Below are 26,031 nucleotides of genomic sequence, written 5' to 3'. Positions count from 1 at the left end.
TTTTAAAAAAACCATCCTTTCATGACCTATAGATTTTGGGAAAATATAATGAATTTTTATCATCCAGTGAGAATTTGTCTCATTACAAATTTTAACATTTAATGCCACTTTGTTATTAAATCCATATTATGAATAATTTTTTGTCAGATCTGAAGCATTAAACTGCAGCATTCAAATAGCAGAAAAAAAACAAAAGGAGAACAAGCTTTTCTTCTCATTTTGTTCAGCAACTGATCAAATAAGTCTTGCAATTGTGTATTTCTGTGGCTCAGTTTATCAGATGTGACTGATTTTATATATTTTTCTAGGGTTTTGGATCAGGAGTATTAAAATACTAAGAAACGGAATACTGTAAATTGGAATATTTGGGTGTGGGGTTAATTTAGCAGTTTTCTGACAAAGTGTGCATGTTTAAATTTGGTGTGTTTTATTTTGGCCTTTTTATCAGAATAAAACAATCCATTTAATTCTAATGCTACAAGATACAGAATAATTGTTCAAGTTTTTCTGGATAAAATAAAAGTGATAATAATAATAAATACACTTGTAAGTTATTTTTATAAAGGTTAGCAGGGTCACTGTAGGTAAGCTAACAGAGCATTTATTCCTATATCGTATGCCATTCACTCACAATGATAATACATCAATTATATTGGCAGTCTAAATATTTGCATACATTATATTTTGGTGTGTTTAATTTTCACACTTTTAAATGAGGTGCCAAATAAACCAAAATTAAACTACAACCAAAGTATCCCAATTTACAGTATTCATATTTTTTTTTTAAATATTTCTTTGAATAGCTTGAAATTCAAGGAGACAAGTTTAGGCATAAGATTGTAAAATTTGACAATTTTGAAGCAAAAAGGTATATGAAAAATGCTAAATTTGGCGGATGATGGTGCACTGTGTACGTATGCCCAGAGAGAAAATATTTTTTTCATTTGTGCTTTACTGTTATTGCTGTGTAGTGTATTTAAAATTATACTTCTTTTTTACAAATACATGTAAATGCCTTATTGATATTTGTTACATTTTGTATTGTGATATTCTGAATAAAAAAAACTATTGAAAATTATTATTTCTTACAAGCCAGGGTTATTGATTCCAGATGCAAAAATATCATATTAGTATAAAATTTCGATGTGCTGTACAAGTGTGTCAAGAAATAACCTGTCACCTGCAAGCAATAGAATCAAGTACATGGGAATATCCCACTCCAAAAATTAACTGTATTCATGTAGTACTCAAAATCAGAACTACCGAAATAGGAACCCAAATCAGTCACTAAGATGCTCTACCATAAGAAGCCTCAGTGTTTTTGGGGAACACTGCAATTTTTGATATATATAATATATGACATAGTTCAGGTCAGACAAGTCTGCTTCTGGGTTGATGAACCCTTGGCGGACCTTTGGTACACCAGCAAGATGTTCATTGCAATTAATATTGATTCGGCCAAGATTATAAAAAAATATGCATGATTCAACAGGGAGTCCAAAATTACTTTCAATAATTGGTTCTAGACTTTTACAAGTATCAGATTAGTAAGTCAAACAGTCCACAGTAAAGTATCAGTGAAAACAGTTGAATGTCCCGGATCTAGGTTAATGTAATTTGAAAGGTCCAAGGTCAAAAATTCAATCCTTGTTCAATGACACTCAAATCTGTCTACCCATGCTTGTGGTCAGGGGTATAAATAGTTGTCTGTCCATCACATATTTTATCTCTTAATAATAATTAAAGACCACTCAACAACTCTTTGAAACCTGAAATAAAGGTGAAGTCTGTAGATTTCACGATACAAGATGCTGAAATCTGAAACTGAGACTACATTTCTTACAGACACACATTGCCCAATCTAAATGTCAGTTGTCAAACACATTTTAACAGAAAATGGTATAAACCTACAAACTTTTATAATGGTTCAGTAGTACACTTGTAAAACAACAGCTAGAGATAGTAAACACCAAATACCAACTACTACTGTAAAGCCTAAACAAAATTTTACTTCTAACAGTCAGCAAAACCACTGTGTCCCAACAGAATCAACAAACCAAATAGCCACAACAGAATCAACAACAAACCAAATAGTCACAACAGTATCTTCAACCATTCCAATAGTCACAACAGAATATTTAACACAGCAAATAATCACAACAGAATTATCAATAAACCAAATAATCATAACAGAATCATCAACAAACCAAAACGTCTCAACCAAAAATAGTCACAACAAAATCTTGAACTGACGAAATAGTCACAACAGAATCTACAACAAATCAAATAGTCATAACAACATTGTCAACATACTAAAAATAGTCATACACAACAGCATTTTCAACACAAACCAAGCATTAAGTGCGAGCATTCTAAAACTGGATATCTCGTGTTGTCTCTATGGTGAACGTTAAGATATCTCATAGAGGGAATTGGATGTATTATCCAGTGAATTTTATGTTGTGTTTATAACCAGGATATGTATGGTGTTTATGTCACAGAGACAACAACCCCACCGGGATGAAAATGTCAGCCCAAGACCATCCCTTGGTCTTCGATGAACGACGAGGAAACCCTCCTACCACAGGACAGGCTGTGATGGCACAAAAACATCATTATGCACATATCTTCTAGCAAGAACAAATTGTATAGAACATTTCAAAATGCCACGAGATGGAAAAATTTATTTTTAACAAACCTTGTTGACCAAAGCCAAGTCTCTGCATTTACTGGAGTACGGATATTGAACAGTTATCTTTATATTGAAAGGGGACAATGTATACAAATTTGCTCCTGCATCAAAGAGTTTGTCCATTATGTAATGTTAAAGTTGAAAACTAATTTCATTTTATCTTCATTTGCAAACCTTTAACTGTCCCTAGGAATGACTTTTTAGTAGATTAACTGAAGTTGTTTCTTACTTCGGGTATGGATGATAATGAAAAATTTGATTTTTTTTTCGCTAATGATTATGATGTATGTTGCATATATATAACAGGTGTTTATGAAATGTACACTTAACCTGGAAAAGGTATTCGATAATGTGCAATTGTGTAATGTTATGAATGATTATTATGATTCTCCTCTGTAGTAACAAGTTTTTTTTTCTTTTTTTTCTGTTTGTTTGTTTTTAACATTAAATTATATGCTTTGTACTTGTCCTGTATTGTAACTGGTTGTAATCCTAGTGTTTGGATTTTATGTCAATAAATTTTGCGAATGATGACAATGAAAACATCGAAAAATCACTCGAGTTTCAAGAGTTTCACAATCAATTTCCTTTTATTTTCACAACATGTGTATAATATAGTATATAGTCTTCGTATCTCGAACTTAATATGTTCAAATGGAATTTTGCTGAAATTCAGACCACACTGGATAACATGCTTCATAATAATCATTTTCCTTTTAGGTCGCATTTTGTAAGGTTGAGCGTTATCTTTCATTGCTGATACGCATATTTAAGCATAGGTATCTCTTCTATTTTTAAACTTTATATTTATTTGGATGTTTTCAAATAAACACTCCAACAAGTTAAGTGACAATCACACGGAGGAAGTGAATTAACATTGTGAAATAATACTGGAAACACAGAAAGGTAAACGATACGCTTGCATATATATGAATTAATTTAAGATAAAATTGTTTGTACATACTTTAATAATCACAAATTGATGGTGGACTTATTCCTCACATTCTACTTCAACTCGACATAAAATTTGGTAATGACAAACGCAGATTGATTAAAATTGACGAGACGATAAACTCGAAGATTTGAGGAATCCACAGCCTAACAAAAGCGTTTGGTCCAAAGTCTGTATAAGTTTGTAATCATTTGATTGACACAAAAACATCGAGTGCACTGTCTACGACCTTGTTACATAAAATTCACGTAACAACTATTTTTTGTAACTTTTGCAGATTTTGAATCATTGGACCACATAGGGCAAAACGGAGTTCGATAGCCTGGTTTAATAGCCACCTTTAACAGAAACCAGTGTAGTAACAATGCCATCTTGTGGTAGGTTCGCAGTGATATAAGGGGCAAAAGAGAAAATGAACAAAATTATCATTAGTAAAAATAAAAACATCCATTATAGACTTTAAAAAATGGGATAATCATATATTTTTTGGCGATATATAATTCCATAGTTGCTGACTATGTATCAACCAGTATAGGAAAATTTACAAACTTTTTTTTATAATATTAGCGAAATAATTTCAGAGTACATATGCCGGGACGGTGGGTTTGTGTTTGAAGACAAAATGAAGACAGATTTTGAAGAAGCTGGTTACATCATGGTTAGGTAATACATATATATACACATATTTTAGTATTATGTTTAAATTTTTCAATTTCTAGTTAAAAAAAGGATTCTTGTTCTCTGAATTTTTCGAACCTGCCCATAGAGACTCGCCCCTACCTTATGATCATTTAGTAAATTGCTGCATAAATTGTTTGGAACAAGTTCCTCCATCTAATCATACGTTTCATCACCTAATAAAACGAAGCAGGTAATTTTGGTATGGATTACTTTTCTGAAAAATGCTTGTGAAAAGAAACATGGATGAAAAAATAATTTCAGGTACGTATCAATATTTTTATGAAGGGGGCACATGAATATGAATTCACAGTCTGTGCGAACTTGAAAACAAAACAAACATATAAAAAAGAAAACCCTTAAGACAAAATAACAACAAACACAACATAACACTACACCGAAACTGCGCGGAAACAATAACATTTAGATACCTGTATTCTATAGACCTTCCTACAAAATCAAGTAACATGACACTACATCGAACACATTACTATGACTACTAATGAACTACTCCAAATTATCCACCAAGTGTTTTGCATTTATCCATTGCTTTTGGTCTGTTTAGGCGTCTTTTGGATTCAGAAGAATTAGAAAAGATAAAGACATCGTTAGAAAGTAGTAATGAGTTACTGAAACATGCCTTTGGAGTAGGTAAAATAGACAATGTAGTGGGTTTGATCTGTTGCAATGTTGTAAAGAAAGGGAGAGATAATAAAATGTCTTGCATAAATTAGATGGACAGTCTCCATATGCACCAGGACAACATAAAAACCATTGGAAATGATATGATAATCTTAGCACAGTAATATCTGGCCCTTATGATTCTCTGGGACTTACGGATTTAGGAAATATCTGATGGAAAAACCATAAGATCAAAGATTTTTCGGCGGTTTGTTTGTTTAAGACTCCTGCTTAAATGATTTGCTTGGAAATTTACTTGATTTGATAGGCCTGTTAGGGCTATATTCCAATAAAATCCCAAACGACTACACTGTTTCATCATAGCCTTTAATTCAGAGACTTTCACGTAGAGGCTAGATTTTAACAGACATTTATTTTAGTGAACATATTCACATAGCTATCTGTTACATAAGTAACAACCAACAACAACTTCAGTAATCCCCCAAATACATAAGTCCCTTTGCTTTTAGTTATCTTAAGATTTATTTGAATACTTAGAAGACGATAAGGTTTGAATACTGCAGGTTGAAGACGAAGAAGGTAAAGCCAGTAAGCTTGTGATTTGGAAACACCCAGGAAATGATGTGACCGGGATGCTTGGACGCTGTGAAAAAGTTGTTACAACATGTGAAAAGGTAGAAAAAGTTAAATGTGATAGTTGTTACACCATGTTGAAAGGTGCAAATAGATTCTAAAATTGCGTAAATGTATCTAAAACAGATACATGTTAAGTGCAGCTCTGCCTTAAAACCAGATAGAAGCTTATGACCAGTGATTCTTTAATCTCAAATATTTTTTATTGGAAATCCTTCAGTAGGTCTCATAGAAACTATATTAAAAAATAAAAGTAAAAATGATGGTTGCCCACTGGAGATATTCTGCCACATTCTACTAAAAAAGTTTCCTTCGGAATTTTTACACTATAAGCAGTCAAAACTATTTCACAATAAATAGTAGATCCAAGGAAATGGACACAAGAAGGGCTGTTTCGGTACGTAACAAATGTATTTGAACAGTTTCGTTGACTGTTTCTGATTGAACCCCTGCCTGGTTTTTTGAAAGATCCATACTAAAAAGTCTCAATTATCAATATAAAAAAATGAAGAGATGTTAAGTTGTTACAACTAGTTTCATTTATATGATATTTGAAAATGAGGAGAGGCATGACATATTTGTAACAGTAATTGAACAAAGTTAGAAGTTAAGAGTTTGAAGCATTTGGTCTGGAATTCTATCTCCAGATACTAGACACAGTAGTCAGATGAAATACCGTAATTTGACTAACTGTTCTTTGATGTTCAAAATATTAAGCTTTGCTGTTCTTTACATCTGATCAAATGTAAAAGAAGGAAGTGGTTTAAAAGTAATCAAGGGAACCAAGGTTATAGCGGTAATCAAAAGAATGTAATCCAGGGACAAAGACCAGACATGGAAAACAGACATACACAACAAAGAACATAAAAGTAACTAAAATCATACATACAAAGTAACAAAAGTAAATGAACAACTCGGACTCCACTAAAAAGTGGGAGCATGGGCCAGGTGCACCGGTAGGGTACGTGTCCTCTGCTTTTCTAGAAACACCCGCCGAGTTGCTCATAAAAAGTCAAGTCCGGGGTAGACAAACGAGGAAAGGTAAACTATGACTCGTTGAATAAATCAGTTTTCATGGTGCTGAAGGATACATCATAACGATCCACGAGTTCATGATTTAAGTGGATGGATTCTAGCTTTTAGGTGGCGAAGTTTACCATTACCATACCAAGCTGATGATGAAAGAACCATTCACTGGAGGAAGTCATATATGGCATCAAGATTATGGGTAATGTTATGATTTTGTATATTAGTAAATGTAAAACTATAGTTAATTGTGGAAAACAAGATAAGAGCAGTATCAAAAGAAGAAACTATCCAAAGAAAAAGTTATATGGAGTCTACGTATATTGACCTCAAATGCTTCACAGAAAATAAAAATAAAAAAAAAACGTCCTATAGTTTACTTGGACGAGGTTTTGTATCTATTGATTCTCCGTAGAGTTAAAACCACAAGTAAAAAAAGTAAATTAAATTCAAAATGAACATTTGTCTTTGTTGATATGTGTGACCATGGTTGAAAAAAATACAGCATGAAACACGTGATAGGCTGAGATATAGAGATATTCTTATTTGAGAAAAAAAAACATAACTTAAATTCATTACTAGAAAATATAATGACTGATATGACCAATCAAAGTCGTTTTATGACTGATACAGACACAAAATGTCTCATTCAACGATTCATCTGCCTGATGCTTATCTATCTACATTTTGTTTACCACAACGGTAAAAGGTGTTGCTCAGCCATTTTTGTCGATCTAAAACAAAATGATATGTTTAGTTAGACAATTTTGGCTATGTCAACACTTTTTGATTAGTAACTAGATTTGCTTTGATATTAAAAACTGTTTACAACAACGCATATATGTGTTGAGTTATATAAATTGTGTTTTTAATGAGCATTTTAAGTGCTGGTATGGTCAATATATGGCGGAGTAAAACAAAATGTTTTTTTAAGTGGACATAATTTGTTTGACACAGTTATGTTTGACTGTGCTGGGTACCTTACTATCAAAATTATAGGTAGCAGTGATTGGAATACACATTTCCAACATTAATTTTATCAGATATTGGTATCACAATGGTTTTCTGACCCCTGATATGATGACAGTGTTCATAGCAATAGATAAAGCATGTAAAGAAAATGGTTGCTTACAGGTAGGTGTAAGGAACTAAGAACCTTACAAATAAGAAATAAAAAGTTACAATGAAAAAGATGGTAACAAAAGAGGGGAAATACAAGAGGAAAACCATGTTTGAGAATGAATGTATGAACGCACTCATAATTAAGACATGGTATCAAACAGAATAAAAAGGAACTGTACATAATGAAAAAAAAGGACAGATATGGTGAAACGTAACAAATAAACGTGCTATAACTTAAATACAAAATAGTAATATTCTCAGAGATGATCAAATGGTCTTCAATTCAACTAAGTGTAAACTAGTCAAAATTTGCCTTCATTTATTTTGATACTAGTATGGCTGCTTTGGCGATTTTCTCAACAAAATGTGCCAGAAAAAAATGTTGATTTTTTTACATAGTTGTTAGCATCTCAACTTTTCTCTCTTAGATCATAAAAGGATCCCATAAGTGTGGGAGGATTGACCACGTAAAAATTGGAGGGCAGACAGGAGCTGACATCGAGAGGGTAAATCATGTAAAACAAAAGCTTCCACTGGAATATGTAGAAATGGAACCAGGTTTGTTTTACAATACACTTTTTAACCTGTCAACTCAGGTTTAATTTGAAAGAGTAATCATGAGAACCATGATTCGAGCGGTAATGTAAAGAATATTTTCTAAGGATTAAGATTAGACAAGGAATACTGAAACATACAACACTGAACACGAAAAGTAATCAATGTAACCATGATTCGAGCGATAATCAAAAGAATATATAATCTCAGGATAAAACCAGACAGGGAAAATAGACACACGCAACAAAGAACATGAAAAAAACCAAACTAACACATACAAAAATCAGCTCCACTAAAACTGGGTGGAGCGGTACACCGATATGATACGACAGAAGAGTTGATGACGACCATAAAACATTTGATTTGATAACTTTAATATTATAGTATCATAAACCTGTTCCACAAGCCTAATTGTTAGAATTCTAGACGGATACAGAAGTCTACATAGTTTCGACAAGATCTGGCATAATGTATGAGTTGTGATATGAAAAATTCATATGCAGGTGCTGAATGAATGTGCCGCAGATGAAAGGAAAGTTGACAAAACGGATTTCAAAGACATCGCGTTTGTCGTATAGTTTGGACGATATTTTTCCTTTCCCATCGATCTCTAATATGTAAGTCAAGATATGAACCTGACTTTACACTGTAAGTAGGGTCTTTTTTCTCAAATTCATTGGTGTGGATGCAATGTATAAAATCCACGAAATAAGAATTTGTAAAAGACAACACGTCATCTATATAGCGGAAACTGAAAGAGAAATCAAGGAAACTAAGGTTCTAGCGGTATTCATTCAAAAGAATGTAATCCAGGGACAAAGACCAGACATGGAAAACAAACATACATAACAAATGACATAAAGTAACTAAAATAATACAAACAAATGATGACGACCATAACATTTCTGTAATGATGACTTCAATCTTGTAGCAACATAACCCTGTTCCAGAAGCCTAGTTGTTAAAAGTCTAGCGCTATACAAAAAGTCTGCGTAGAAATCAATGGAACTGGCTAAAATATTGTTCTTCTTTTGGATCGGCTATAAAGTCGGCCTCATTAGTGTGCTAGGGGAGGTCAGTGAGTAACCGAGCATATTTCTTTCCCATTGGAATGCAGGCCGTCAGTTAAAAATACGTCCATCACACTGAATTAATATGTTCCGGCATTTTCAGTTAAAGACTAGTAATTGTGTTGATTTAATTAAATACATCACGCATTACTGCGAGTTCATTTCAAACAATTACTCCAAATTATCTTCACAGGAGATGCCTTATTCTTCCACTCCAACCTATTGCATGCCAGTAATGCAAACAACAGTGCCCTACGAAGATGGGCATTCCTTACATGTTACTGCAGGGCATCAAACGATACAGTCATACCCCACTGTCTTCCTAGTTATACACCCTTAGAAAAGGTAAAACAAAAGGGTTGTCGGTTCAAGTGCTGTAAATTTAGAACACATTGAATAAAATATGACTAGGTATTAATTCTAAAATTGCATTTAATATAGAAACCACAAAATGGTAAATGCGTTCTGTAATTCCTGAATTTACAATGCTATGTTCGTTATATTCTTTTTAAAAGACATACGCTATTTGCCAAATTGTCAAACATAATTTCCATTTGGTGGCAGGCAATATTTTATTGACTTGTTCTAAGCCTTTGACTAGGGGTTTAAGACTAGTTGCTGTAGTTCCTGGCTGCTTCAATGTCACTCTAATACTAATTAAATACTGACTACTAATTAATTCAGGGATGAATAAGGTGGGGAATATTTTTAATATAATTGATAAGCAAATTGAATCACATACATGACAAGTGTGCATTTTCAAAATGGACTTTTAAGCATACTGTTGTGGGTCACTTAATTGCCAACAATTACCCACCATTACAAATTACATTAAAAATAAAAAAATACCTCGATTGATTTTAATAAATTTGGTACAATGTCCAATTTTGCCATTCAGAATTATGGAAACTAAAAGTGTGGGAAGGGCAAATCATGCACTTTAGCCGGACAGTTTATTATTTTTAGTTGTGCTGTGCAGGATGAGATTTCGTTCATAACAAACAGATTACTTAGTTTTTTTATTTAGTGGACAGAGAAGAGTAAAAAAGCTTAAATGAAATAAAATAGTGTTTGAAAAAAAAATCACATTATTTAAACAGGTACCAGACGGTGCCATCAAAAGCTGCACAAACCTGGACATGGGACAGAAAGAATTCATGGACCCAATGCAGGATAAAAATATCAAACCCAGTATGGAAGAAAAAGGAAAATAAGACTATTATCTTCCAATTTTCAAGATAGTGACTTCTTATTATGAATTTGCCACTACTATTATTAAAGATATAAGCTTAATATCCCTAAGATATTGCACTTATTTTGTTTTGTTTTTCTTAATTATCATTTTAAAAAAATGTAATTCATATTGTTTGAGCGCAATCAAAGTTACCTTCGCAAATATGACTCATGATTTCCCTTTAAATAACAACGAGTCACGCGAGAAATAAAACCTTTGCTAGGATATCCTATGTGATTTTGTTCTGATATTTCAATATTACTTATACTGATAGAAAATTTAAAACATTAATTCCAATCTGCATAGATAAAAAATCAATAAATCTCAGAATACATGTAGTACTGGTACATATAAATATTCATAATTTTCAGTACAATTGTAAATCAAATGTGCATAGTAAGTACATCGAGCAGGTAGACAATATCTGATGTGATAAGATTCCTTTTTGGAAAAGAAACTCGAACTAGAGTGGAAATAAAAAGAATATAATCCAAGGATGGAAACTAGACAGGAAAAAAGATGCACAACAAGAACATGAAATAACCAAAAAAATAGGCACAAAGAAACAAAGGTAAAAAGAATAACCCGGACTCCACTAAAAACTAGGAGCATGGACCAGTTGCATCCGGCCCAGCCAGCTTTTCTAGAAACACCCGCCGAGTTGCTCATAAAATGTCACGCCCATGTAGACGAAAAAGGAAAAGAAAACTATGAAACGGTGAACAATAACAATCTACCAGTTGATGACGACCATTTTTGCAGTGATGAATTAAATCTTGTAATAACATAACCCTGTACCAAAAGCATAGTTTTAAGAAGTCTAGCACGGTACTATTAGTTTTGCCAAACTCGAGCGTAACGTATGCCACAGACGAACGGAAATATTGCAATACAGAAAGAGAAATCATCATATTCGTTTAGTTTGGTCTTGAGTCTTCCTTTTCCAACGATCTCTTAGTGTAGGTCAATATACGATGCTGACTTCATCGTGTCTATAGTGTCCTTTATCTCGCGTTTGTTTTGGGGTAGATGCAATGTATAAAATCCCGAAACTAGGATTGTTTAAAGACAATGCGTCATCTATATAGCGGAAACCGAGATCAAAAGATCTTGATAAACGATGTTCCTTCTTTTTGATCAGACCAGTTATATAGTCAGCTACTTACAAAAGAGAAGGAACACACCAGCCCATGGTGAAAATAATTTGTTCCCATTGGAATGCCCATCGACTGTTGAAAAACACCTCAAGCACACTGGACAAATATGATGTCCATAAAAAAAATATCCAGCATGTAGAAGGTGATTGTTTTTTTTTCATTTTTTTTATTTACAAAGTACGGAGAATCTCTACCAAGTACTACGTATTTGTATCAGATTCTAGTTAATCCTTATTTTTCAGAGTTACAACGGTGTATAATGCTTTTGATTCGGAATTTCATATTATGGAACTTTTTTTCGATTTCAATAAAATTGGGGGGACACAGAAAAGATAGTTCAGAGAAAAATAAAGCCACCGGAATAAAAAAATATTATTTCTTGAGCTACATTGAACTAAAACATGTGCCAAGTGCATAATGGAATGACAGTTAGACCAATGTGTTGACAAACAATCACGGCAATGTAGGAATTTACGGCCGATCACTATAAATTACCTGAAATAAAAAGGCAGGCTCATATAATAGTAGTTCTTATTATATGTCCCTGAAAGACGGAGTTTGGCAGCTTGAATTTATGACTAAAACAGAAAAAATGACATCATGTTATAAGAATATTATTATTATTATTATTACAAAGTTTTAATATAGTGCTTATCTAACACAATTAAATATTACACTAAGCACTTAACATTACCCAATCACGAACACATCCACGCGTTTACCCACTAACCGCTATCACACAACATGCAACACACACATGCACAAAAAAACACACAAATATACACACCATAACACATACACTCTGTATATAATATTAACATAGGCTTATGTATACACAATAATAATAATAATAAATTACAAGTACAAGATATACATGTATAAATATAAAATATGTAAAATAATATGTAAAATTTCATTAAAATAAATTGAGTAGAAAGTTAAATGTTTCATTAAACCATTTTTTTACAATATATGCAGCAAACCAGACTAAAAATGAATATTGAATATGGAAGCTCCATTAACTTCTATTATTAAAGCAGAATATGGCAACCGTATTGTGTTCTAGAGAGTAATCAAGGGAACCAAGCTTATAGCAGAAATCAAAATAATGTAATCCAGGAACAAAGACCAGACATGGAAAACAGACATACACAACAAAGAACATTAAGTAACTATAACTAGATATCATTGAGGTGGGAGCCATCTCTGAGGGCCCCGCTGTCAATAACGTGGTAAATAAGCTGATGTAAAGCATTATTTGAAGTGATAACATCGACGTTACTATGAAATAATAACGGTTCTCAAGAAATAGAGCGGACACAATTGTTAAGAATGGACAGTACGACTGACAGACGGACCTTTAACCTAAGATTTTGTACAAACATTATGACATATCCTCTGGTGTTTGTTAATATACGTCAAATATAAACTTTGAAATCATAATGGTTCTCAAGATAGAGAGCGGACACGATCTTTACCACAGGACATGGGGTTGTCAACTGAATCCAGTTATTGACCTTGACCTTTGACCTAGGAAGTTGTACATACATTAAGATACACCCTCTGGTGTTGGTTAATATACATGTTGAGTGTAAAGTATGAAATCATAACGGACCTCTAGATATAGAGTGGACACGAATTTGTTACGGACAGACAGACTGATCATTATAGGGCGACTGTATAATATTTTACTAGCCGTGTAACTAATTAAATAATTTCAGAGCATATATGTTGGAAACTGGGTTTGTGTCTGAAGACGAAAAAAACCACCGAGTTTGAAGAAGCTTGTTACATCATGGTTAGGTAATAACAGGACATATCATACCTTTCAGCTAGGTTGTTCATTGTACCAGGGACATATATTCATATTTATGTCCCTGATTGTACCCACACGCAATGACGGTATTGTATATTGGAATAACCTTGTCCGTCCGTCATTCCATCCAAATTTTCGTGATAAAAACATGGGCGGATCTAGACTTTGAAAAGGAAGCCAGCCAGCCAGGTTTCCTCAGATAAAAGGAGGGTGCTAGGACATCATTTGCCATTTTTGTCGATATTACACTTGAAAATGACAAATTTTCCAATAAAAAGGTGGGTGCCAACCCCGTCTGGATCCACCACTGCAAAAATCTCAGCTCCCACTAAAATTTTCAAGTAACATTTTGTTATGCACTTTTAATTAAAAAGATCTATGTCATGAGTTAAAAATCAATGGATATTGCAATATTTTTAACTGTAATTACTGGTATTAAGTATGTGGTTTGAGTAATATCAAAGTTGTTTTAACAAACATATCTCATCTTCATTAAGGATTCACTTCAAACTTCCACATCATTAAACTTAAATAGGAAACAAAACATAACATCAATCTGTATAGATAAAAATTTAATAAACTTATAATATTGTTACATTTAGTACCGGTACATATAAATACTGAGGCCAAATAAAAAAAGATGTTCATTTCTTATTACCCTACATGTCCTTTTTTTTTTCAGCTAAAAATAGTGGACTTTAAAGTCTTCTTTAATCATTTTTTAATACTGCTACAAGTCAGAATTTTCTCACATAGACTCAAAGTAATAAAAAGTAGTAAAATAAAAAAAGAAACCTACCTACCTACCTACCCAATTTTTCAAAGGTATAATACGAAACACACATATAATCATATTTTGGCGGCATAATTATTTCATTTCACATAACAACATAAAACAATTAACAAAATATTTGATTTATAATTTACGAAATAGTGTACTTGTCATAAAAACAAAATTTTACAAAAATATATCACAATTACAAACAAGTTTGTATGATTGCATAGAAAATCTATAAGAAAATGTAACACTTAATCAACTTTGATTATTTCCTTTTAAAAATAATATGGCCTGTTGCATATTTTGTTACAAGATACCGTAAACGTACAGGGCCAGATCCAGACACTTTGAAAAGGAGAGGTGCCAGCTGAGGTCTCTCAGTAAAAAGGGGCGCTAGGGTTTTATTTGCCGTTTTTTTTTTAAATTTTACATATGAAAATGACAATTTGTTCAATAAAAAGGGAGGTACAAACTGCCCGCACCCTGAATCAATTTGCAAGTATTATTTTTATTTTATGTATAAAATAGCGGAAATTAGAACACTGTAAAAAAAATAATACATTTACAGTATTTAATTCTTTGTTATAATTTAACCACTTGTTCTTATTTTTGCATGCTAAGACAAAATTGACTCTTGTGTGTAATGCTTATTGTTATGGCAAAATAATAACAAACACACACACATTAACTCTAAGCAAAAGTTAATAAAAGCAAGCCCAAAAATATATCTGTAAATAAACTGAACACTGTATGATAGTTTACATGTGACAATAATAACCATTTATAATTCAACAGATACTGTACATGTATCTAAAATAACTTTTACAGAGTTATCTTTCTTTGAATGTAAAATCAAATGAAGATTTTCAATACTGACCAAGGATATTATAGACAGAATGATTCAGCTCAAAGATATATCCATTATACTATTGGGAAGAAACACATGTGTCTTCTGAAATTTTTTTATTGCACAATTCCTAGAAGTAAAATGTCATTCTTCATAAATTACTCATTCATATTTAACCCTCATTTTCCAAACAAAAGCAAAAGCCCTTGCCACAGCAAGTAGATAATTATTTCTTCTTCATTTCAGTCCCCTACTTTTTATCCTCTCCTTGTTTGACTTTAATAGTCTCATCTTTAGTTGGATCCATAAAATCTTTGCCATCAAGGTCAGTGAAATTTGTACACTCTTTGATTGCATTGTTACTGACCTGTAAAAAGTCAGGTTACCAAAATAATAAATATTTTTAATTTCAAAGGTTAAATATGTATGTTAATTGAAATATTGTTTCAACATGAGCATCAGAACAGTAGATAAAAGATTAAACTTCAAAATTTCCATGGTTTAGGAGTACATAAAATGTTTTGGACATACAGTGATCTTCCAGATTGTATAAGAGGTAGAGTTGGCAGGTGGCAGTTTTATAGACTTATATTCAAATTTAAGGTACTGTTATTAATTTTAAAAGTCTTAAATTATTATATTATTTTGTGAAGGAGACTTCACAGCACAGCATTTAGACATAAATTTGTTACTGGTCAGGTCTTCCATTATATCTTATAAAATAACAAAAATAAGAACCTTGCAAAACTTTCCATATATGCATATCTGTTAACCTTTGGAACAGTTCATGTGGGAGATTCTCCTCCATTGACACTGTCTCATGTGGAAGATTTGCAACTTTTACAAGGAACTTTTTCATGTAAAAATTCACAGAAAAAATAGTAATTATAATAACCAAAAACCCTCCATTGATATCATATTTTTCTGTTGATGATTCTATTTTTTTCATTGCTTTTGTTGGAGTTTACCCTCTAAAGTTGGCAGGGTGAACAGATATGAGTAAACATAATAACATCTGTCACAAGACTAGAATATTTAGTACTAACCTTTTCTAATGGTGTGTAGTTAGGGTGATGGTGTTTCTTGACAGGATCATTACTTTTCTTGTTGTAAGCCACTAGAAAGGCCCAGCGTCTATACTTGCTATCATTGGCATTACTTTTGTGTAGCAAGTTACTATGGAAAAATAAGGCATCACCTGAAAAAGGACATAGTGTCATAAAATACTGGGCTAGGTAGAATGTGATACATAATAAGTTCAGTGAACTTAGCATTTTAAAAAGTTCCTGCCATATCACTTTCATTGTATACTAGTTGTTTAAGTTACATGTTTGCCCAAAGTCACTAACAAATTTATTACTCGACAAATTTTATCTTTTTCCAAAAAGGGAATTTTAAACCTACTACAACCAACTTCTTTTTATGTTGCTTGTTAGCTTGATAAAGTGTGCAGTTGTTGCTTGTTAGCCTGATAAAGTGCGCAGTTGTTGCTTGTTAGCCTGAAAAAGTGTGCAATTATGGTAAGAAATACTTTGTGGGTAAATACAATAAAAACAGTAATGATATTAACTGAATCAGCATTTATTGAATCACCATTATGAAATAATAATGTCCATCAACTTACATACCTGGTTCCATTTCTACAAACTCCAGTTTACAGACATTTTTTAGATGGTCAACCCTTTCAATGTCTGCCCCTGTCTGCCCTGCTACCATAAGATGCTCAATTCGTCCACATTTCTGGGTCCCTCGTAATATCTTGAAAAACAAGATAAGGAATTACACAATGACTTGGTAAGATTTTATTAACATATTTCTAGCAGAATGCAGGCTGTATAATGCAAAAAAAACCTAAAAATACTGTTAATTCCTGTGTGTTCAGTTTATAAAAATTAGGAAGCATAAAGAAAAGAAAGAAAAGATGATCATCAAAATTTAAAACATGAGTTATCTCCCCTTCGCAAATTTTTAAACTAAAATATAGTTTATAAACATATAAAATTCATAATAATGTTGCAAGATATAGAAGTTTAATATTCTTAGAAATTACCCAATTTCAAGAAAAATGTGGTCTAAAAATCATTTGGAGTCTAATGTTTAATGTTAAAAATTTATTCATGACAGTGACTATAAAGTGTTTTTGTACAATTAAGCCATCTGTGAAATACAGGAAGACTTATTAAATTCAGTGAAGTCAAATTTCAGACTGTTGATGATGTTATTCATTTAACCACATGGAAATGTTGGTACACAAAATGCTTGTAATCATATTGAGAACATCATCTTACCATGGCTGAATATAAATTTATACCTGAAGGCAGCCATTTTCTTTGTTACATCTGTCAATAGCTATGAATACAGTCATCATATCAGGATATAGACAGCCATTCTTGTACCAGTATCTATAAATAAATGATAATAACAAAATTACCAAAGGGATAAACTCTTGGCAATAGTCAAAAGAAAAAAGTCAAATAGGAAAGTCTGTATAACAAATGGCAATAGCAAGGTAAAAACCCAAAAGTTGGAAAAAAAAAAACGAAAATGGTCTTTACTTGGTAAGGCATTTCTGAAGTAAATGGTGGGCTTAACTTTCTGCTTCTATTATGGTTAAATGTAACTCCAACAGGGCAGAATAAAATTGGCACTGGGCAATTACACAGAAATACTGTAAATGTGGATCACAAAGGGATACTTTGGTTTCAATTTGTCTGGAGTGTAACTAAGGTTAGGCAAATTATTTCTACTAAACAAGACTCTAGAAAAAAAGATATTTTGAGCTAAACAACAACTTTCACTGTTAAATGCTTTAGAAAATACATGTGTTATATGCCCAAACCGAACCATTAATAAACCAGAAATCAGTATTAACTAGAGATTTCTGAAGTCCATTAGAATCACTTACATTGGAAACATAACATATTGTTTATCCAAACAATTATTAAAAGGGTTTAGTTTATACAGGTTTCACTGTAAATTTTTTCATTTGTTCTATTTAAGTAACAAAGTAATGACAAGTCTATTATCCTTGTTATATCTCAATAAATCAGTTATGATTACAGTACTGACTTGACAGGTTTGCTCAGTTTAGACAAGTGTTCAGTTTACAGATGTTTGAAATGGAATGAAACTTACCTATGCCTTGTTTCATAAAAAATCTCAATATGAGATTTTCCTCAAATCCTTGATTTTGCACTCAAATCTTCAATTTCAAGTTATTTGATTGGTCGATATCAGAGTTGTGGAAAGATGAAAGGAAACCTAAATTTGAGATATTTTTACGAAACCAGCCCTGAACTAATTTCAGAAGATGTCTAGTTTAGGTGTTTAGTTTATTTGGTTCAGACTTCATTCATATTTGTTGCCTACCCATAATCTTGGTGCCACAAGTGACTGCCACCTGTAAATGGTTCCTTCATCATTAGTTTAGTATGGTAGTGGTAAACTTCTCCCTCAAGTAACTGTCATTTGTCAGGTAAACAAAATAAATTCATAAAATATATTTGAAGTTAAGATTATGCACTGAAATGATAACTGAATGTTCTTTATTCACAAAATAGTGATTTAACATGTACAATCTTTAAGCTGAATTATCTCCCTTTGCAGAAGTCCAACAAAATCATTATCTAGAAAAGCTGAGGACACTCACACTACTGATGCACCTGGTCTATGCTACCAATTTTTAGTGGAGTCTGAGTTGCTCATTTACTTATGTTTCTTAGTACATGTTATTTTGGTAATTTCATATTCATTGATGTGTGTGTCTGTTTTCCCTGTGTATTCTTTAGCCCTGGATTGCATTCTTTTGATTTACACTAGAATTATGGTTCCCTTTATTACTCATTTTTTAATGAATAAAAAACAAACCCTAACTGTGTTTGCATGGTTTTAATAAAAAAAAAAAACAAAAACAAAAACAAATCGAAAAAAAAAAAAATAAACAAAAAAAAAACAACAAAACAACAGCAAACAACAATATCTTCCTTTCATGATAGCTTTTTATATACAAAAAATGGCCTTTATTACTTTTTAACTAAAAAACCCTTAACAAGGCAAGAACAAACCTTTTCACATGTATTGACAACCTTCTCACACCTAGCAACCATCCCAGTAACATCATTGCCAGGATGATTCCATAGTGACAGCATACTTTCTTTCCCTTTACCATCAGCAACCTTCAAATATAGTTATCAGTGTGAATTTTGGCAGCAGAAGTTAATATTTTGTAAGATTCCTTATAATTCAATTTTTGATGTGTTTAAATCCAAATATGAAGAATCTATTTGATATCAAAATATTATTTTGTTTGAAATTATTCTGAAAATGGATTGCAGACCAATTGAATTTAATGTTTTCATCGTATCTTATACAAGATAACTTGGTATGCTCAAAGAGAACCATCCAATCAGAAAGCATGTTACAAATTAAATTAATTTATTCCAAGTTATTTGAAAATTAATGATTATAAAATGAAATCCAAACCAAAAATCAGTCCTTACTTGAAGGTAGCTCACAAAAAATTAGACGAATGAAGATTAGACCAAACAACAGGCACCAAAAAAAAAGGCCTGGATTTAAAAAAGGGGGAGGATTGTGATCATGCCAAAGTACCTTAACCTTGCCACATTTTTTGTGCCTGTCCAAAGTCAGGAATTTCTGGCCTCCATATGTCTTGTTTTGTTATCACTTTCAGTTTACTTTTATGTTGCTGGAGTATATAGAGGCAACTATTTCTCTGTACCAGTGTATACTGTTGTTTTGGAGCCAGCTACCCTGTGGTGTGAGGGTTTCTCGTCTTATTATCAAAGTCCCATGGGTGGCCTTGAGGTAAATTTTTTCATTCCGTTGGGCTGTTGTCTCTTTGACATATTCACCATATCCATTCTCCTTTCACCTAGACTTATATGTTTATGCTTCTCAACCTTGTGTTTTTTTTTAATATGCATGTATTGGAAATTATCTATCTCCAACAGAAAGATTTCTTACCCCAAATGCATGATTTCTTATAGCATCATTGTCCTCTAAGGCTTCCTTCACTTTTTGTAATTCTTCTTTGTCTAGGAGACCTCTACAAAATAAATAATACATCAAAAATATTCTTTGTCTGGAAGACATACCAAGCTCTACAAAATTTACAATATATAAATAAAATCATTTCATACACTAATGTGGATTTTTTTTTACAGTTTTTTGGTGGATTGGCAATTACTTTAAGATTTTTTGTCAAATATGGTATCTTTGATAATGTTGATTAATTACCAGCGATTCACCTGAAAGTAAGTGCATGGCGTTGTGTATGTGCAATCTATACCTTTTGTCAGCGGTCACTCCTTATTATACAGGATTCTGTCAGATCTCCTTTATAGGAACACAGCAACCCATATCTGTTGACCCTCCCTTATTAAGGAAGAGACTCCCACAAAATCAAGAAAAATTTTTAGAATCTCCAACATTAAAATTAAGATTTGTGGGAAGCCTTTGGTTTAAATTACTACATGATCTGAGAAAAATACTGAAGAATTTGTGTTTAAGTAAACATCTTCCACATGAAACAGGATCAATGGGGAAGAACCAACCACATTAACTGTCCCAAATACTAACCAGTATGGGCTTCTACTTGATAAGTCAATCCATAATGCTCACATGATAAAATATAGGGAATCAACTTCGGAAGTTGAATACTTGATGGAATAGTTTAATGTGAAGTTGAATATCTGATGGAATAGTTTAATGTGAAGTTGAATACTTGATGGAATAGTTTAATATGTACTTCCATTGTATTTAATCTATAATAACACTTACACTACCGTCAACAAAAATTTAAATTTCTCCACTCTTCACAGTGGAGTCACTCATGTCCTCCACTGTGAATCCACCAAAATAATAAACTGGGATAAAATTGCTCCATTTCAATAGTTTTCAATTCTTTATTTCTGTTCTTTACTGAAATATTATTAAACTGCAAGAACCATAAAATATACCTTGGTATAAAGACAGGAGAAGTTAATTACAGACAATTTTTGCAATGGTGACTAAAATGTGGAAAGTGGGGAATTTTTAATTTCTCCACTGTGGAGAGTGGAGAAATTAAAATTTGTGTTGACAGTAGTGTACCTGACCATAACATAACCATATTCATCAAAGTCCTCCTTCATCTTATCTGTTGGTTTGAAGTCAGCACCATACTGGTACTCTGTATAATTAAGACAAACACAAGTGGTAACAGCAGTAAAGGAGTAAATAAATACTCGACAGTATAAAATTGGCTAATTGTAGTTTGCAATATCAGGTGGTTTTAATTAAATTTTAAATGTTGAATTCAAACATATGATTTTTCCTTGTTAAAGAGCATTTTCCAATCAAAGTGCTGATAGCAATGGTGGTTTTTGATTCTTGTGAAAATTGTAGCATGAACAAGTTTCAAAGATTATATGATGTTAAATATAAATAAATCATACATTGCATTTAAAACACTATTAAGAACTGTCCTTTTTTAATATGTATAAACTGAAAGTCAATCTATACTACTGATCCAACTCACTCCATTTCACCTTTTTAATGTTAATGTGCATTTACATTCAAAATGCTATATTAACAGAGTATTTATCCTACATAACAATTATACCTAAACAAAACCAATATCAGCTTAAGACAATAATTTCCTTAACACAAGATTTTCAACATATAGACACTTTAATCAATTTGAATTTTTAAGCCAATTTTACTTGGTTTAAATCACTGCTCTTCACTTCCTGTTTATGAATGGTAAAATATTAATGATAGGATGGATAATTTTACTTTTAAGTGTGTTAAAATGAAAATATTAAACACATTTTATCCTTCCAGACACATTACTGTGAGAAATAAATTCCCAAAATGTAAATTTATTACTTAATATATTTCAAGGCCAAAAAGGAGTTGCTCAAATCATGAGCTGGTATGAAGACTAGATCATAATTTTATTTGCATAAATAACAGAATATTATTGAGCAGATAAATTGCAAGAAATATATTTACTTGTCATAAAAGAGGTATTGAATGATATAAAAGGAATTACATTTGAACTATATTTTTGTGCAGTGTTCAGAAAAAATAGGGAATTTCCGGTGATAGACCGGTGACATGAGGTATTTTGATCCTAAAGGATCAAAAACTCAAAAAAGGAAAGAGTCAACTGTGTTTGTGATGATTGTGATGTTAAAGAAAAAGGAGAGTAAAATACACAAGAGTTTTCAATTCTTAAATTTCCAGGAACTAAAGTCTGTCATCAATCCACTGGGTATTTTGACTCAATTTAAGATTTCTTTTACAAGCCACTATACATATACATAGACAGAATTTCAAAATAAATGCAGGTAGTGTCTCAGCTTTATTTAAAAAGGTCTTATCCAATGTATCAAATTTTCAGACTAAAGAGCCTAAAATTAGAAGGGCCCGTCATGTACTTCATTTATTTCCATAACCATGTCGTACTAGTTTTATGCATCTTTTTTTTTTTTTTTTTTTAATAAATATGCATACATGTCATTCTAAAATCCAGAGCTACTTGACAATTCTAAGATTTACCTGCTGATGTCATTGCTAACTGAAAAGAAAATGAAAAAAAAAAAATGTTAACACTTAAAATTATTTATCAGTATAGTTCACTTGTACCTAACTGACACCAGGTTAGACTCCCCACCAACTGATAGTAATAACTTTCAAGTACAGTAAAACCTGTGTTATCTGTTATCAAGGTAACTTGAACAGGTCAACTGGTGTTTTTGTCTGTTCAACTTAAATGAACATTTTCATTTTTTATTCTTTTTATTCAATAATTAATCTTTCATCCCAAAGTTCTGTGTCAGATAATAAGGTCAACTTGAAGGTGCTAATAATTGTGTATGTTAATGTGTTTTAAGGGTCATAACCAACCAATCAAAGTTCTTCTACTGAGTTATATAAGCCAAGCTTGTGCCAGTTTGATATTTTTGGCTTTTTTCAACCTACCCCATCCTCTTATAATTGGGAAAATAAGATCAATACATGTATTTTTAAACTGGGAAATTTGGGATAATGTTACATAACCTTCAACAAGACAAGGTGATCAAAACAAAAAATACCACCTAACATCGAATCCGAAAAGGGTCTAACTACATATAGGACATTTTAAGGGATTCGGTGTCAAAACAAATATCTTCAGCACCGAATCCAAAATGGGACTTGAGGATACAGAACAAATTCAAGAAATATTCAATATTGTTTGTTTGTTTGTTTGTTGGGGTTTAACGTCCGAGCAGCAATATTTCAGCTATATTCAGACAATGAACATGAAATGGATGATAAAATGAACATGAAATGAAAAAAAAAGGATGGGTCACAAGGATAATAGGGTCGACAAATTTTGATTGCCACTGGAAAAAGGGGGATGGGTAAGGTCGGGCAATTTAGCCTCCTGTGGCGGAGCCCAAAGGTTCCTACTCCTATCGAATACCACAGCAGGGTTCTTTAACGTGCGAGGAACGTGGCATCTTTCCCAACACGGTGCACCACTATGATTAGCGGTCAGGTTTTCCGTATTATAGCCTGACAACCCCAGCATGTAACACGCCAGGGGTACCCCATTCCACCACCTGGAGCACACATCCCAGTTGCTCTGTGGGCAGAGCGCCTAGCCCCCGGCTAGGTTTCTGAGCACTATTTAGTCGCCTTATACGACAAGCTTAGCGCTGCTGCAGGCCTATTCTTTTAACACCCGGACCTACACGGGGCGAAATATTCAATAAAACGATGGATTGTTTTGAAACATTTGGGTGCATTTCGGTGATGCTGATGTTAAACAACAAATTACAAGGGTTGTAAACAACTGTCAACCTCTAATTACCTATATTTTGTGTCCTTTTGGCTTTGTAAAATACTTGCTTCTTTTGGTCCAAGGCGTGAGTAAGTGGCGAAACCTGCTTCCAAACAATTATTAATTTCCGGAAATGTATTGTACTGAATTTAGGTTACAGACCACCAATTCAACCAATGAGCATTTTGAACGTACGCAAAAAAAGTCCTACGCAGAAATTACCCCTGTTCCTCATAGTGCTGTGAAAAAAAGTTCTCATCTTATTTAAAAAAATTAAACAGTTTCTGAAAGGAAAAACATTTCTGTACATTTTATAGGTGCATTTTGCTTCTTGTGATGTGAAGCCTAATCTCCATAATGATTTCTAAATATACCCCTATCTTGTGCAAACACTGGGATTTCCCATGCTATTTATAGACACTTCACTTCCGGTGACCAGTACTGCACTGCAAATCTGCTAACCCCACATGCCATTCTAAGGATTGTGAGCTGACATATGTAGAATCATGCTGATATATAGTCTTCTGCAGGTTAAAGTTAAGGTAAAGTCCAGAGAAGCCATTGAATATTGTGAAATTTGCACAGAAGCCTATGGGAAGTGGAATTAGTGGTGTGTTTGCAGGGGCGGATTCAGGCGGGGGCGTGGCGGGCGTGCGCTCTCCCCTAAAATTTGCAAAGCATGGGTTTTCAGGTGTATATTTAGGCGGTTTTAGGTTGAAACTTTAATTTCTCGCTAATTTTACCACAAAGGATATCTACATTGCACCCACTCTAAGAATATATTTCAAAATTTAATCTATAAAAATTTTTAGTGTGCGCCCCCCCCCCTAAATCTAAAATCCTGGATCCGCCCCTGGTTTGATATTTTTTTCATAATCTAAGGATGTGTTTTAACTGAATTTAGAATAAAAAACTAATGAGTCTTTTTTTTTCATTAGTAGAGCTAATACCACGGAATAATCAAATAGATATATTACACTATCTCGGGGAATTCGGGCAGTTTCGCCACGAAACCTGTTCGCCGCGGGTCGTTTCGCGTATATGTATACTACTCCGCATTGGTTGGTTTCGTCTACATTTCCATTGTCATGCAACTCATCATTTTCAATTGGAATGATGTTTTAGTTAACAGATATATTCAATACGGAAAGTGAAAAAAAATAAGTAGGTGAATAATTATAATGCGGTAAGTCAAGGTGGTCGCTTAACTGCGAATATCGACCGATGTAGATTGAACAGTAAAGAATTATCTAATGATATCAAGTTTGAGACGTTTTCGTCGTGCAATATACATTAACTTGTGCATTTTTTTTTAAAGGAAAATTAAAAAATCCCTTTTTAAACAAATTTCTGACTATGTCAAGACCCAGGCTTCAAATGATCCCATTTACTGTATAATTACTAAACAGAGATGCCCCCAAAAAATTCATTGTTTACTTAAGCATAAACACTCTATATGTTTTGACAGTGAGTATTAGTATGTCAACCTAATATTTAACTTTTAAATAGGATTCTATTTAGTTCACCACAATATCTATCGTTAGATGATGCTTTACAGGGAAAGTATTTCTTATATAAATTTTTATGTGTAGTTTTCGTATGGATCTGAATCTTTAAATGCAGCGTCCACACCGCAACTTCACTTCCATATAAAAGAATGGGAGTCACTAATGCACCAAATAACTTTTCCAGAAGTCTACACCATTAAATTCAATACCATACCTAAATAGCAATAATTGGTTACCGTCTCATGCAAGGTTTAAATTATTATATGAAAATTGATTTCAGAAAAGTTTGCCATTAAGATTAAATACCATAATTTTTTATTTGTTAGTGTATTATACCTCAAGTTTCCAAATTGAACAAAACTCGTGTAGTAGATAAAGAGATTTTTGAAGCCCCTCTTCACTTCGAGATAACAATACAATATCATCATCATATAAAAGTATATTAAAAGACGTGTCGCAAATGACAATTTAATCTTTACCTACAAAAT

The 26,031-nt window shown here is 32.6% G+C and overlaps 2 protein-coding genes across 4 annotated transcripts; one reads left to right on the top strand and one right to left on the bottom strand.

Annotated features, from left to right (window-relative positions):
* The first annotated feature begins 3,440 nt into the window (after positions 1-3,440).
* LOC148612594 (uncharacterized) lies at positions 3,441-10,674 on the top strand. Its single transcript, XM_088594162.1, has 10 exons — positions 3,441-3,598; positions 3,922-4,021; positions 4,226-4,307; positions 4,888-4,969; positions 5,528-5,638; positions 6,734-6,825; positions 7,667-7,757; positions 8,174-8,303; positions 9,564-9,715; positions 10,471-10,674. The coding sequence occupies exons 2-10, from the start codon at positions 4,009-4,011 to the stop codon at positions 10,582-10,584; spliced, it is 867 nt and encodes a 288-aa protein (XP_088450288.1). The 5' UTR covers positions 3,441-3,598; positions 3,922-4,008; the 3' UTR covers positions 10,585-10,674.
* Positions 10,675-14,132: 3,458 nt separating this feature from the next.
* LOC148612593 (uncharacterized) lies at positions 14,133-24,395 on the bottom strand. 3 transcript variants are annotated; one of them, XM_088594163.1, is made up of 10 exons: positions 24,066-24,395; positions 22,769-22,787; positions 21,317-21,395; positions 20,189-20,270; positions 19,267-19,377; positions 18,572-18,663; positions 17,514-17,604; positions 16,831-16,960; positions 16,249-16,400; positions 14,133-15,569 (listed from the first exon to the last, which is right to left on the bottom strand). In XM_088594163.1, the coding sequence occupies exons 2-10, from the start codon at positions 22,779-22,781 to the stop codon at positions 15,453-15,455; spliced, it is 867 nt and encodes a 288-aa protein (XP_088450289.1). In that variant the 5' UTR covers positions 22,782-22,787; positions 24,066-24,395; the 3' UTR covers positions 14,133-15,452. The 3 variants fall into 3 exon arrangements, with proteins under 3 accessions (XP_088450289.1, XP_088450290.1, XP_088450291.1); XM_088594164.1 differs by having other exon boundaries at positions 22,724-22,787; positions 24,066-24,389; XM_088594165.1 differs by lacking the exon at positions 22,769-22,787 and having other exon boundaries at positions 24,066-24,389.
* Positions 24,396-26,031: the final 1,636 nt, after the last annotated feature.

Source organism: Perna viridis, chromosome 7 (genome assembly GCF_037379345.1).
Source record: "Perna viridis isolate PV_CMFRI_1.1 ecotype Kerala chromosome 7, ASM3737934v1, whole genome shotgun sequence".
NCBI lineage: Eukaryota > Metazoa > Mollusca > Bivalvia > Mytilida > Mytilidae > Perna > Perna viridis.
This window is presented reverse-complemented; position numbering and strand designations above follow the sequence as displayed.

What these genes read in the sequence shown, in the direction of transcription:
- LOC148612594 (XM_088594162.1), top strand. An exon ending in GCTGGTTACATCATGGTTAG is followed by an intron (nt 4,308 to 4,887) that starts GTAATACATATA and finishes TGGTCTGTTTAG; the next exon opens with GCGTCTTTTGGATTCAGAAG. An exon ending in TTGTTACAACATGTGAAAAG is followed by an intron (nt 5,639 to 6,733) that starts GTAGAAAAAGTT and finishes GATGGATTCTAG; the next exon opens with CTTTTAGGTGGCGAAGTTTA.
- LOC148612593 (XM_088594163.1), bottom strand. An exon ending in AAGAAAATGGCTGCCTTCAG is followed by an intron (nt 16,961 to 17,513) that starts GTATAAATTTAT and finishes TTGTTTTTCAAG; the next exon opens with ATATTACGAGGGACCCAGAA. An exon ending in ACTACACACCATTAGAAAAG is followed by an intron (nt 15,570 to 16,248) that starts GTTAGTACTAAA and finishes GACTTTTTACAG; the next exon opens with GTCAGTAACAATGCAATCAA.